The following is a 14,232-nucleotide window of genomic DNA, read 5'->3' as shown; positions in this document are numbered from 1 at the left end:
GCAAAGAGGCTTATCACCCAGTCGTCCATACCACCACAAACGGAAACATTTGATACAATGGACCATATTGCAACGTTATGATGCATGTAGGGTTAGGTATATGAAAGAAATTTTCAACAAATAAATCTTATTATGGATTTATCAGGATAGAACCCCATTGTAAGTTGACATACACCTGTATGTTTTAGATTTTAGCTTGATGTTATAAAGAGTAGGTAAAATGCATGACCAATGTATCAAGAGATTGTTGCCACTGTGGAAAGGTTTGGGTGGTATGGAGGCTCAGGTGCACGGATGTAGGGCAGTGTAGAATTGAGAGATTGATAACAGATGATAGTTCAAAACTAGGATCTTTGGAGGTAACAGATGTATGGCAGTCCAAAAGGTTGGAGAGATTAGGATGTACAGGATACAGGCTATAGTTCTGAATTGCTACTTTCATTGTGTGCATTTTTAATGAGAATATAAATTTATACAGCATTGTGGTACATAAACTTGGTATAAATATGCAGATCTATTGGTAGGAACCTGTGCAAATTGAACATCACTAATCTACAAATACCCCCAAATCAAAAACTTTCTGAAAGCCAACATTATGTTACAAATGGAAAAGCACACAACTGATTTTGTGGGGTAAATCAGAATGTTGCAGAAAATCTCATATAAGATTACTTTTAGGCTATTGTGTTAAGTGTATGAGAAACAAATGGATTTTGTGTTTAGTCTTGGTTCCCATTCCTAAGGTATGTCATTATATTTTTTCAAATTTTCAGAATCTGAAAATAATGGAAATTGGAAATACTTTTGATCCCCAGCATTTCAGATAATGGTTTTTGGTGGAGGAAAAACTACTAAGAATCATGTGGGAAATTACTTAAATATGTTGCTGCAGTTCTGGCCCGTATATTTATTCATGTTTCACTGGCCAGAACCCAGTTACACATTGAGTAATCCTAATCCAAAACCCAAGATCTCAAATGTTCCAAAATCCAACATTTTTTAAACTCTGTATCATGATGCTTGAAGAATTTTAGATTTCAGAGAATTTGGAGTTTTCAGGTTGAGGAGGTTTAAACAGTAAAAAGATATTCCCAAATCTTAAACATTTTGATAAGGAATTTACCTTTGTATGGCCACATCTCATTGCGTGGGAGCTAAAAATGTAGTCTACTTACACGTGCAGGAAATAAAGAAGCAAATCTTAGAAAATAAGTGGTTGTGACTGCTTTACCTTAATTACCCCATCCCCCAAAGTAAATCACTATTCATCTGCACATGATTTTTTTCTAATAATAAATTTATTTTGTTTTCCGTAGTGTTTACATAGCTAAGGATGCATGCCCATGCGGACCACCAATTAGGGAGGGCCAAGGAAGCGGGGTCAGTGGAGGAGACAACTGTTTCCAATTTTGATGAGACGGTTCCTTCCTGTATCAGGGGTAGTCGGGAGAGGAGCGGAGAGGGCTGGTCCCAGTAGCCTAACTGCGTCAGTGCCTGGGGATGTGGGACAGCCTCCTGATGTTATCCGGGGTCCTTGATGTAGAGCATGTTCCAAAGGTACTGCTCAATTGGTTTTGATAGTTCTGAGATGTCATTGATTTCGTTGTTCCAAGGTTGAGGAAATCGTTCCAAGGTCCATTGGCTGACATAATGCATCTTAGAATTCTTCACTTGCCCAGATACTTGCTGTCAAAGCTTGGCTGGGAGAGCTGTCCAATTTGTTCTGTCCCCTATGGTACTGGATGTACTCTGCAGGCCTCAGTGAACTGGCTGTCATGTCCCGCATGTGCATCTGGGCATGCTGACCACTGCATGAGCTTCAGCAACCAAGGAGACCCAGTTCTGACACATGTACTCCATGGTCAGACCACATATCCTGTGAGTCTCCCCATGGATGGAGTTCTGAATCCAGTGGTCCAGTTTGCAGGGGTGTCATGAAATTAATCATACCAGAGGTGACCCCAGACCTGAGTCCCATGTGTTCCAGTCAGTGCAGGGTCCAGCTGATTCCATCATCCACTTCGGACTAGTCACACACTGGTGGTAGCAGTCACCTGGTCAGTTCTGTCCCCAGTTCAGCCCATTCCTTTCCATCACATACTCAGCCCTGATGGACATCAGTGGGAACTGCAATAGGAACTGCAGCCTAGTCAGAGTGACCCCCAATAACCACCCACCAAGCCTGCCCTTAGCCTGGTTCCTGTGCATGCTGGTATGTACAGCAGGCTGGTCCAGTCTGTCTGCATCCAATTTGGCTGTTGTACACATCAGTGAGTTTTAGAGCCTAGCTCAGCCTGACCAACCCCATTATCCAGGTCACACTCATGTCAGTAGATGCCACTGCCTGTCCAACCAGGTCTGCCCCCAGTTCTGGTTCTCGTGCTCACTGGTGGAAGCTGCAAACTGTTAGAGGGGTGCCCACAATATCCCCACTAGGCCCGCTTCCAGCTCTGGATCTTGTACTTTCTGGGTGGTTCTGCTGTTTAGCCTATAAGACTTACACCCAGTCCCTCTACCTGCTAGCTGATGTTGTTGCAAAACCTGACTATCCTGCACTTACTTCTGGCTGACACATGCCTGACTCTGCCCCTAACCCAGCTCACATGCAGGCCAACCAGTTTTGTAGCCCCACCCAGCCTGTCTGTCCCCAGTCCCAGCTCTCACACTCACCAGCAAGAGCAGTGGCCTAGCAAGGGAGTCCTTGGTATCCCCTGCCAGGCCCACTACCTCCCCCAGCTCTCTGCCCCAGGTCTTAGGTGCACTGGTGGGAGCTGCAGCCCACTCTGGCATGTCTTACTTCACCTCAGCATTCACTAGTGGGTGCTATAGCCTGGCTCAACCTTGTCTGCCCCCAGTCCCAGGTCATGCTGGTGGGTGTTTCAGACTAGCCCAGCCTAGCCAGCCCCCAGTCCTGGTCCTAATGTACACGACTTTATCTGCATATGATTCTAAATAGCCATTTGTCAGTGAACAGAAAACAAGCTGGAAGGGCAGATACTTAAGAATTCATGCTCTTGTCTTTAAGGGGATAGACTAAGATTGAAAGGAGTGTTAGCAGGATCTTTACTTTTTGAGCTTTCAACTCTTCGGCTTATGACTTCTATATGTATTGCTTTTGTAATTAAATATTAAAACATTAAAGCCCAGTTAAAGGTAAAACTTGTTTAAGGTACAGGGGATAGTTTGCTATAATTAATCACAAAATTTAGCTTTCCAAATGTTACTATTTCACATGCATATGCTGCTTCTCATCTATCATTTTGTGTTCTCTTCAATGCGACTTGTATTTCTACCCCAGTGTGTTTTCTTCCTCTCTTAATTACGGAAGCTCTGTGACTGCTCATAGATATGTGAACGTCTTTGGTTCACACCCAGTTATGTAGAACTGACTCAGGCAAAAAACGGACACCTCTTGGGCTTGTCCTAAGACCCTATTGCTAAGCACATGGTGGACACTCAGGAAATCTTTGCTGCCTGCCTGAATGCATGTGAGGGTGGTAAAGTTCAGGTTTGTAGGGGGTGGGAATGGGAGGTGAAGGGGGAAATCCCCGTGCCTATGGAACTATATCATGAAAAAAAAAAAAGAAAAGTTAAGTTCAGGTTTGTGATGTTATTACAAAGTATAGGGTGGATATATAGTTAGGTAGAGTTCTTCTACCGACAGCTTCTAAGACATATTAAGGTTTTGTTTCCAAATGTGCTACGCTACATGAATTATTCATAAGTCAGAATTATGTGGTCTTCAGACAATTATGCATATTAAACTTTCTTGTAGTACTGTAGGAGTTCTTAAGATCACCAGGGGTGCTATTAAGGAACACAGATTCCTGGATTGCTCCCCAGACATGCTGAATTACAGTCAAAGTCGTGAGTCCACTAATTTCTTAGAAGCACTGCAGTTGACTCTCAGGAAGCCAGCCCCACAGGCATCTTCCTATGGTATTTTAGAAACTATTGTTCATGGAAATCCAGTCTGACACTTGCCACGTCTTTCCCTGGTAAATGCCTCCCCTTCTTCCTCCCTTCTTTCCTGCCTTCCTCCCTCTGTGTCTCCCTCCCTTGCTCTCCCTCTCCTCTTCTCCCTCAGAAAATACGTAGCAACCACAAATACTAGCATGGTCACACTGTTTGTATTTTACTCACATTTGGTTAATTTTTTTATTATTTTATTATTATTTTTTAAAGATTTATTTATTTGTTTTATTACAAAGTCAGATGTACAGAGAGGAGGAGAGACAGAGAGGAAGATCTTCCGTCCGATGATTCACTCCCCAAGTGAGTGCAGCGGCCAGTGCTGTGCCAATCCGAAGCCAGGAACCTGGAAACTCTTCCAGGTCTCCCATATGGGTGCAGGGTCCCAAAGCATTTGGCCATCCTTGACTACTTTCCCAGGCCACAAGCAGGGAGCTGAATGGGAAGTGGAGCTGCGGGATTAGAACCGGCGACCATATGGGATCCTGATCCCGGCGCGTTCAAGGCAAGGACTTTAGCTGCTAGGCCATGCCACCGGGCCCGGCATTTGGTTAGTTTTTTAAAAGAAACTAAATATTGGAAAACTAGAATGTTATCCTTTTATTTTTATTGCTTCTGCCTTCATCTTTCTCTAGCAGTAACTGCTGTGCTGGTATATAACTCACCAGAAATATATTGTTTTTGAACAGATTGGGTTTATTGCTCATCAAAACCAAGAAAAACACATAGGATAGGGAACATTGGCATATCTCAATAAGAACATGCTAGAAACTTATAGGATCTGAACTTTATTTGTATCCTTTTAGGAAGAGTTTAAGGAAGCTAGGGATTGGACTGAATTTGGTGCCATTAGAATGTGGAGACAGGTTTATATTTGGGTATCTTAATAGATCTTAATTGTAGGCAGGGAAGACTGTAACAAATGTGAAGTTATAATGGGTGAACAAGAAAAAGCCATTCGTTTGGTTGGGGAGAAAGATTTGGTAATTTGTAAGTGCATGATCACCTTGTATGAGTTTGGAACTCTATGTGACTACTTGTGGCCAGCAGTAGAATGAGGCTTGACTGCAGCATGTAGCAGCACTGAATTTAGATGTGTCTCAGACTAATCCCTTTGAGTCACGGGTTATTCCTTTCACTATGCAAGTTGTTCTAAAACATGCACGCGCATGTGTGGCACACACATACCAAACATGTGCATTATATATAAATTTTACTTATTTGAAGTGGTAGGTTATTTTTAAAAGTCTGACTACACTAGATTTTCCTTTTTTTTTCCCCTATTGTGTATGTTTTTTAAAGACTTAGCCATAGTGATTCATGGCACACTAATTCCTTTCCTTTTCCCTCCTGCTTCCCTCTCTCCATCTCTTCCTCCATTCATCTTCTGTCGTTATCTCTTTGACTTGTACCAATGATGTTGGACTGTCTGTTCTTTTCCAGCTCTCTCTGGGCACCTGTGTAAGTTGTTTTTTTTTTTTTAAAGATTTATTTATTTTACTACAGAGTCAGATATACAGAGAGGAGGAGAGACAGAGAGGAAGATCTTCCGTCCGATGATTCACTCCCCAAGCGAGCCGCCACGGCTGGTGCGCACCGATCCAAAGCCAGGAACCTGGAACCTCTTCCAGGTCTCCCATATGGGTGCAGTGTCCCAAAGCATTGGGCCGTCCTTGACTGCTTTCCCAGGCCACAAGCAGGGAGCTGGATGGGAAGTGGAGCTGCCGGGATTAGAACCGGCGTCCATATGGGATCCCAGGGCATTCAAGGCAAGGACTTTAGCTGCTAGGCCACGCCGCCGGGCCCACCTGTGTAAGTTGTTCCAGAAAATACAGCTAGATTTCATGCACACAATAGACACTACTAGGTATGGTCAAATTTCTCTCTTAAGTGTTGAGCTCAATTTATTCTCCCATCAGCAATTTAGAGGAGAACAATTTCGCCAGGCACCTTCCCTAGCATAAGACAAGGTTTTTATGCATTTGTGTGTGTGTGTGTGTGTGTGTGTGTGTGTGTGTGTGACAGGTGTGAAATAGTATTGTATTCTAATTCCTAGGTTTCCTATCACTGTTTTTTCACAAGGGTGTTATGAGAAGCAGTCAAGTGCAATGGCTGCAAACATGACCTCTGGAGCCAGGTTGCCCAGGTCTGAGTTCTGGTTTGACATTAACAGGTGTATGAATTGATCAAGTTACTTATGTAGATTGTGGATTATAACGAAAACTTGTGTGATATCATGAAATTAATATATGTAAAGCGCTTCCAGTAGGACTTCATACACAGTATACATTGTGTAAGCCAAAGGCTATTATTCTTTTTATTGTTTTTTTCTTGAAATGCATGCTCTATTTTTTGTTCACTTTCATTTTGAATTGTTTAGCCTTTTTCTAATTGCATTTTTAAGCAAGTATTCTATATGTATTTGTTAGTAGGCCCAAAAATCCTGTTCTTAGGACCTGGCGTGGTAGCCTAGTTGCTAAAGTCCTGGTCTTACATCCATCGGGATCCCATATAGGCACAAGTTCGTATCCCAGCTGCTCCACTTCCTGTCTAGCTCCTTACTTGTGGCCTGGGAAAGCAGTGGAGGAAGGCCCAAGACCTTGAGACCCCGCACCCACATGGGAAACCCAGAATAGGCTTTGGTCCCTGGCTTTGGATCAGCTTAGCTTTAGCAATTGTGGTCACTTGGGAAGTGAATCAGCAGATAGAAGATCTTTCTCTCTGTCTTTCCCTCTGTATGTTATGTGTGCTTTTCCAATAACTCTTTTTAAAAAAGATTTATTTATTTTTTTCCAATAAATCTTAACAATAATCCTCTTCATGCTTTTTCATTGGTTAGACATTTTTTTTCCTGAGTTGTCTTTTCATCATTTTAAAAAATTTTTGATTGATTGATTGATTTGAAAGGCAGAGTGACAGGGGGAAGATGGAGGAGAGGCGAGAGAGATTTCCACCCACTGAATCATCCTTCAAATGCCTACAGCAACTGGGGTTGCATCAGGCTGAAGCCAGAGTCAGGAATTCCATCTGAATCTCCCACACGTGTGACAGCAACCCAAGCACTCGGCCCTTCACCTGATGCCTTCCAGACATCTCAGCTGGAAGCTGCTGGATGAGAAGCATGCAACGGCTAGGGCTTGAATCAGGCACTCTAGTTGGGCTTACCCTGTTGTACTACAATGGTACAGCCTCTGTGTTTTCATCTTATGAATTATGTTCCACCATTGCTTTTCAGATGTTAATACAAATGCACAATGTTGTAACATGTACATCAAATTCCATATTTTAGTGTTTGGTATAAATATATATAAAATAAAATATGGCATATCCCCCTTTCCCACTCTTAGCCAACTACGTAAACTGCCCAGTAGAGTTTCTTAACCAACCATGCTTATTATTTACTTTCTAAAATAAACATGAAAGCTACATAGTCATAGTTGAGAAATACACATTAATAGCACAAGCTTGAACAGGCAGAAACCTGATCACTCAGGTGACTGTTGGGTCGCTTGGGTCCCATCTACCCTGTAGAGTTGCATGTTGCATAGTTTTTTTTTTTTTTTAAATCGTTTCAGTGTTAGCTCAAAGTGCTTAAAATATTTTTAATTACTTGCCAAATTATTTTACATTGAAACTTTTCAGCAGGTTTGTTACAGCTATAAGAATTAGGGTATCTGGCACTGGCCTGTGTCGCCTTGGGCAAGCATAGCAGGGAGTTGAGCGCTCTCCACGGAAGCTCATTTTTTGCTTTGTCAACATCATTGCTTCTGTCGCAATAGGCACTGACCTGAAGGGACAGTTGAGATTTTTCACGCAGTCTGAGCTCCTAATTCTCTCCGATTTATGTTATCTCTGTCATTCGAGTATACAAGCAATCTTTAAAATGCTCGTGGAAAATGTGTATTATGAAAAAAAAAGCACTAGGCATGATAATTCTCTGCTCTAAGAACTTCTAAAAAGTACCTTTAGATTTCAGCTCATGGGAGATGAGAGGAGGTAAAAACTGCCCCATCAACTCCTAACCTGGAAGTGGGGGAGGTTAACATCCATTGTGCTCATTGAGGGCACCTCCCTTGTTATGGCTGCTTGGCTTACAGTAGGTTAACATCTACATTAGAGCATTCTTACGTGTTTTTTCCTGGTTCAAAGCTGGCAGTTGTGGGTAACCAGGTGGAGAAAGACTCCTTATTCCTTATAGTCAGGTATGAGGGATTGCAGACCCCTCACTCATTAGCTCCTCTATATGAAAGTAAGTTTTTGGTTTCTAAGATTGTGTTTATTAAAAAGGAATAGAGACAAAAGGAGAGATGTTTTCCATCTTCTTGTTTATTTCCAAATGCAAGATACAGACAGGACTAAGCCAGGCTGAAGCCAGGAGCCTGGAACTCAATTTGGGTCTCCAGTGTAGGTGACAGGGACCCAATTTCTTGGCTCATCACCTGCTGCTTGCCAGCATTCACGTTGTTAGGAAGCTGAATCAGATGTGGAGGAGCCTTTGGTTTGAAGTAGGCACTGGAACCTGACAAGGTGGGCATCCCAAGTAGGGACTGACCTGCTACATCAAATGCCTGCTTTAAGTTTTGTTTTTCTACCAATTCCTCTACAAATATTAACAATCAAAATCCTTCTCTTCTGTCAATAAAACCAACCTTGTAAGAATTATTGTCTTCAGCCCTCCAACAAATATATACTACACTCCATGTGAAAAATATTTTACCAAAATACAAAATAGCTTGAGCACCGTGTGTGTGTGTGTGTGTGTGTATTGTTTTCTTTCTCATTTAAAAGATGAGTACATAAGTTGCCTCTTTTTGTCCCTTCACCAAGGTCAGATTTTATTATTGCCCTACCTTCACTAACAGATGTTAAATATTCCATCATATTACAATGTAACAACCCAGACAACCTTTCTTTAGTTTCTCCTCTCAAACCCTCACCTACCTTCCAACTGTGCAAGACTCTAGTGGTTTAAGGATAAATGAGAACTTGTCTTTCTTCTTTAGGTCTAGGTAGCCCCTGCACAGGACAAGAAGACTCCTTGAGGATGAATCAGCGCTTAGTTTTTTGCTTTTTCTATCTTCCTCTCTCGACATTGTGAAATGACTCAGAAGCCAAACTGAATCCTTGATAATCCTTTCCTTCTATTTTTTATTTTTATAAAAGATTTACTTTTTACTTGAAAGGTGGAGTTACAAAGAGAGAAACAGAGAGAAACACACACACAGAGATCTCCCATCTGCTGATTCACTCCCTGAGCAGCTATAATAGTACCATTGCACCAGGGTGAAGCCAAGATCCTGGACTCCGTTTTGGCCTCCTGTGAGTGTCAGAGACCCAAATACTTGGAGCATCTTCCACTGTTTCCCAGGGGCATTAGCAAGGAGGTAAATCAGAAGCAGAGCAGCTGGGATTTGAGATGTTCCTTTGATGTCACAGGATGTCAATATCTCAGGTGGAAGCTTAATCTGCTATATCACAGTGTCAGCTCCAATCTTTCTCTTTTTTGCTACTCATTTTGTCTTTGTATGAACTATTGGGGTTGATCACCCGAGCTGAGAAATGCTTTCCTATTACATATTACTCTGTTACATTATGAAGGTAAGCTAACTTTTGTAATAAGCTGGTTCTATAATATAGAGTAACTTGAGCGCTCTCTCTCTCTCTCTCTCTCTCTCTCTCTCTCTCTCTCTCTATATATATATATATATATATATATATATGTATTTGTTTTTTTTAATTTAAGACATTGATAAACAGATTTGAAAGTTTGCTCACTTCCACTCAGGTATTTAATGACCAAAACTGAAAGAAGTGCTGTGAACTTCCAAAAAAATTTTCAAAATTGTCCTAAAGACTGTCTCTATTCCAGCTAGTCATAGGAGAAAACTGGATGGGAGCCTAAACATGGGTGCTTTGTAAGAAATTAATGTTGGGGGCTGTCATTATGGCAGTGTAAGTTAGGCTGCCACCTGCAATGCCAGCCTCCCATATGAACTCCAGTTCAAGCTCATGCTGCTCTGCTTCTGATCCAGCTGCCTGTTACCGTGACTAGGAAAACAGTAGAAGATAGCCCAATTCCTTGGACCCCTGCTATCTGTGTGGGAGACCTAGATGAAGCTCCTGGCTCCTGGCTTCACCCTGGTTCGATCCTGGATGTTGTGTCCATTTCCAGGGTGAACCAATGGATGGAAGATCTCTCTGTCTCTGTCTGTATGTGTGTGTATGTGCGTCTTTCAACTCCCTCTTTCTGCATAAACTGCCTTCCAAATCTTAAAAGCCAATTAGCCTTTCCAGTAGTCCCATGACCCTAACACAATGCCTGAACTACGCAGCACAAATTGGGCAGGATACTGGTCCAAGGGCCATGGCTAGTGCTTCTCCATCCAACCAGGTAGGAGGCAGCCATCAGCATGTGCTGAGGGGCTGCCGGTTAGCTGCACGTGCAGTTCCTCCCTAGCTTATCACAGTGTTTATTTTCACTGCTTCCTCCCCTGGTCTGCACTCAGCTAAGGATTTTCAGAAATCTCATCCAAACTTCTGGCAATTCTCTTCCTTTCACACTTTGACTGATGACTTCATAAAGCCCCAGACGGTGGGGGCAGCATTCAGACTGTGTGATTTCATTAGTCTCCTTGTCTATTTTGGGTAAGATAAGTAATCCTAGACAAATGGAAAGGCTGCTTGTCTCAGCTGCCAAGGGCTTCCCATTTCCCAGGGTTACGTCTGCTGCTTGGCTTTCAGCTCTTCTTTTCCCAACTCCAGCTTCTGACCTTGTTCAAACACCATGTTTTACCCACGTAATTATTTATAGTGTTGTTAACAGCATCTCTGTCCAGCTTCTAATTCCTTGTTTTGATTTTTTTTTTTTGCCACTGGTGCCATTTGTTCTTACCAGATCCTTTCCATGTCCTTTGATGCCCACGTCCTCTGAACTTGATGACTCATTTTAGCATTAGGCCTGAAATGGTAGGGAGACGCAGAGCGAGGGCACAGAGAAGGAGGCAGTTGGGAGGAGGCTGCAAAAGTCAGCTGTAAAACAAATCAGCTTGGAAAGGTGTTTGCTAATGAGTGGAGAATAAAGGGATGAGATTCCCATATCTCATGTGGGAAAAGGACAAGGGATGGGGCCGGTCACTGAAGTAGGGACCAGGAATTGATTCTGCTTTGAGCTTCACATCAGTTGGGGGAGAATCTGGAGCGGGGGTTTGAATATTTAAGGGAAGAAAACCAAACAATGTCTTAGGCAAGTGGAGGACATTTCCAGATCAACCGCTCACATTTGGAAAGAGATGTCAGAAGCACCAACCAGAATCAGAAGTACTTTTTAAAAAAGCAATTATTTTATTATTTTATTATACAGTTCCATTGGGCCCTTTTCCCCTCCCTACACTGTCACCCCGCCTCCACTGATTCCCCCTGTATCATCATAATAGTATAGTCCTTCATACTCAGTCCTAAGTCCATCGTGCTGCTTTTTAAGTGTATCCTGACATTGCAGGCATGGACAATGGTGCTGAGTCCAGCATCTTATGGTCAAGATATATTTAACAGTTTCATTGGGAGTCCATCTTTGATTTGAAGGTAGAGATGCATACTGCATTATATCTTCACATGTGGATATGGTAGTCTCCATTACACAGTGACTGTTTATCCCCTTAAATGAAAAGCCACAATACAAAATCAACAACAGGAAGAAAAAATAGAAAATTAACAACAACAGGAAGTTAAATGACATGCTACCGTATGACCAGTGTGTCACTGAAAGAAATTCAGAGCACAATGGAGCAAGCAGCAGTACTTCTTAACTGCCATGAAAGCAGGTTCATCTGCACCTTGAAATCAAATGCAAAGATGTGTGGATTTCTGCACTTGGTGAGACAGAACCCAAGTGTGCATTTGGAATCACAATGAGGTTTGTGATCCATAAACGGGAAAAGAGTTCCTGGGTAAGAGGATCTGCGTACTGCAAGGGTCCTCAAAGCCATGAGGGAGGCAGGGTGACTAGGAGAAAGATCCTAGTGGGTGAAGGGCAAGATGTAAGGCTGGGGTGAAATGAGATGTTGCAGGGAATTAATGTTCTGCAGCTCTGTGCTGTGATCCGAGTGTCAAGCTCTCCATGTTCTGGTGGAAAATCAGGCTCCATGCTGGGGAATCCGAGAGAGCATTTATCTCCACGTCAATAATACAGAAAGGAAAAAAGGAAATTATTGGTTCACATTTCACAAACCTAGTTTTATCTTTTTCAAAGTAGCATTTTTCTAGCATGCAGCCTTGCGGTTGTCCTTTGTTTTGATTTTCTGGGGTGCCTTGTTCCTCCTCCTAACCTTTTGTTCTACCCGGGATGCTGTTAGTCATAACTCAGCCACACTCTATGCTGCTGTCCAAAGGCGCAGGAAACAAGGATGTTTTCGTGTTAATGAAGGCTCTCACGCCTATTTTTGTTTCCGGCAGTAAAACCGCTGAGTTCTTGAGCACACTGGACACAGGATTGCCAGACAGAAGTGCCAGTCAAATTGCTCCTTGTGATCCACCATCTTCAACATGGGTGAGTGCAATGCTATACCGGGTACTGGGTGCACTTTTAAAGAGGTGTTGGGGACTGGAGATTCACGGCAGAGAGAGACCTGTATGACATAGAATAGTTGACTCAATGCGGGAGGAACTTCTAAAACACTTTGACAGCTGCCTGAGCTATTAAAAAAATGCTGGTATTTGTTGCCTCTATAGTGGACACCTGAACTATCCTTAAGGGCTCTCAGATCAGTCATGTCGGGTGTAACCCCAACCATCCAGTCCCTAAAAGTCTAGCAAGATGTTTATGAAGTCTACTGGGGACGAACTTTCATGGAGTAAAAGAGAAAATCTGTAATTACAACAGAGTAGTGAGCGTAGAGTGCACAGCACTTCAGGGAGCAGCAGCTGAAAACACTGTGTGCGTGTGTGTGTATCATTAGCAACTTCTTGGTAGAAGTAACACCTGAGCTCTGGTTTGAAAGACAAGTTTGTAAAACTAAGAGAATCATTCCAGATGTCAGAATTCATAAGACACAGAAGGATTAAGGTATAGGGCAGGGGAGAAGCAGGGCTCTCCCTGGGGAAGAAGAGTTATGTCGCTATTGCATAATGGCGTGACCCAGAAGGCTGGAGAATCAGCAGAGGCCACCAGAGCCTTCCTCAATGATGGGCTACTGTCATTCAGGGGACAGTATCTGGTACAGGCTGTCTTGTTACTGCAGGATGCCTAGCAACCCTGGGCCTGGGCACACAGTTCTAACTCCATCCAGACGTTGAGACATCTGTTAACACCCTACACAGGAAGCTGCTGGAGTTTTTAGTAGAAAAACCAACAGGGTCCTTTGCTACGTTGGAGTTCTGTGAGTGCTGGAGGCACTGAAATGCTTAGGGTCAAGGGTTCTGTTTTCACTGGGTCACAATGGTAAGCATGTGGAGGGTGGATTTAAAGGAGTAGAGGAAGTATAAAGCCCTCTAAGATTTCTGTGCTGATCTAGGTGAGGAGGGATGATGACTTCACCTAGGACAGTAGGTGAGAAAACGAAGAAGGAAATACACATCCGAGAACTGCTTAGAAGATGAGAAAAGTGGCAGAGTTTGGTGTGACTACTTGGGGGCAAGAGAATAAATGCTATTAAGGATGAGTCTGCAACAGGGTTATGGTTGAATGAAAAGATGGACTTCAGTGTTACAAAGCCCCAGCATTCACCTGTCCAAAATCTGAAAACACCCAGTTGTTAGGGAGACCTGTGCTTTGTTTCCCACCATCCTTATCTCATGAGGGGCCGTGCTTTAAACTGCCAAGAAGATGCTCTGACATTCCTTGTGAAAAGGTCATACTCCTACCTGCAAACCTTTCGCTGCTCCTTATTGTTTCGCCTCCGTTACTGATGCAATGTTCCACAGTCTAAATTTGTCATTGTGGGCTGTACAAGTCACATCGGCTGCCATCCTTCATCTCTCTCTCAGTGCCGAGCTCTGGGAAGAGGGTTGCAGGTAGTGTAGTTGAATAATGTGTGGATGACATTTCTGCACCTCTGTCAGCATGCCTTAAGGCAATAAAGGAAGGGATGGGAGTGGGACCAGATTGGGCTTTGGCCTGGCTTCGCGTTGGAGGACTTCCTGAGTACTAGAATTTTAAGCACCTGGCAGAAGTGGGTGTGCTTGCTCTGTTGACTTTGGCTCGCTCTTCAATTTAACAAGCTTGTCCTGCATTTTAATGCTGTCATCCCAAGCATTAGCAATGTC

At 43.0% G+C, this 14,232-nt stretch overlaps 1 protein-coding gene across 2 annotated transcripts in view; it reads left to right on the top strand.

The window, feature by feature from the left end:
• The window catches only part of EPSTI1 (epithelial stromal interaction 1), a 111,946-nt gene that overhangs the window by 45,741 nt on the left and 51,973 nt on the right, over nt 1-14,232 (top strand). For both annotated transcript variants that reach the window (XM_058670698.1, XM_058670697.1), the window contains exon 7: nt 12,424-12,517. In XM_058670698.1, coding sequence (XP_058526681.1) covers nt 12,424-12,517 — 94 coding nt within the window. The remainder of the gene's footprint in view (nt 1-12,423; nt 12,518-14,232) is intronic.

The sequence above is a fragment of the Ochotona princeps genome, chromosome 12 (assembly GCF_030435755.1).
Source record: "Ochotona princeps isolate mOchPri1 chromosome 12, mOchPri1.hap1, whole genome shotgun sequence".
In the NCBI taxonomy this organism is placed as follows: Eukaryota; Metazoa; Chordata; class Mammalia; order Lagomorpha; family Ochotonidae; genus Ochotona; species Ochotona princeps.
Note: the sequence above shows the minus strand (reverse complement) of the source record. Positions and strands in the feature narration are given on the sequence as shown.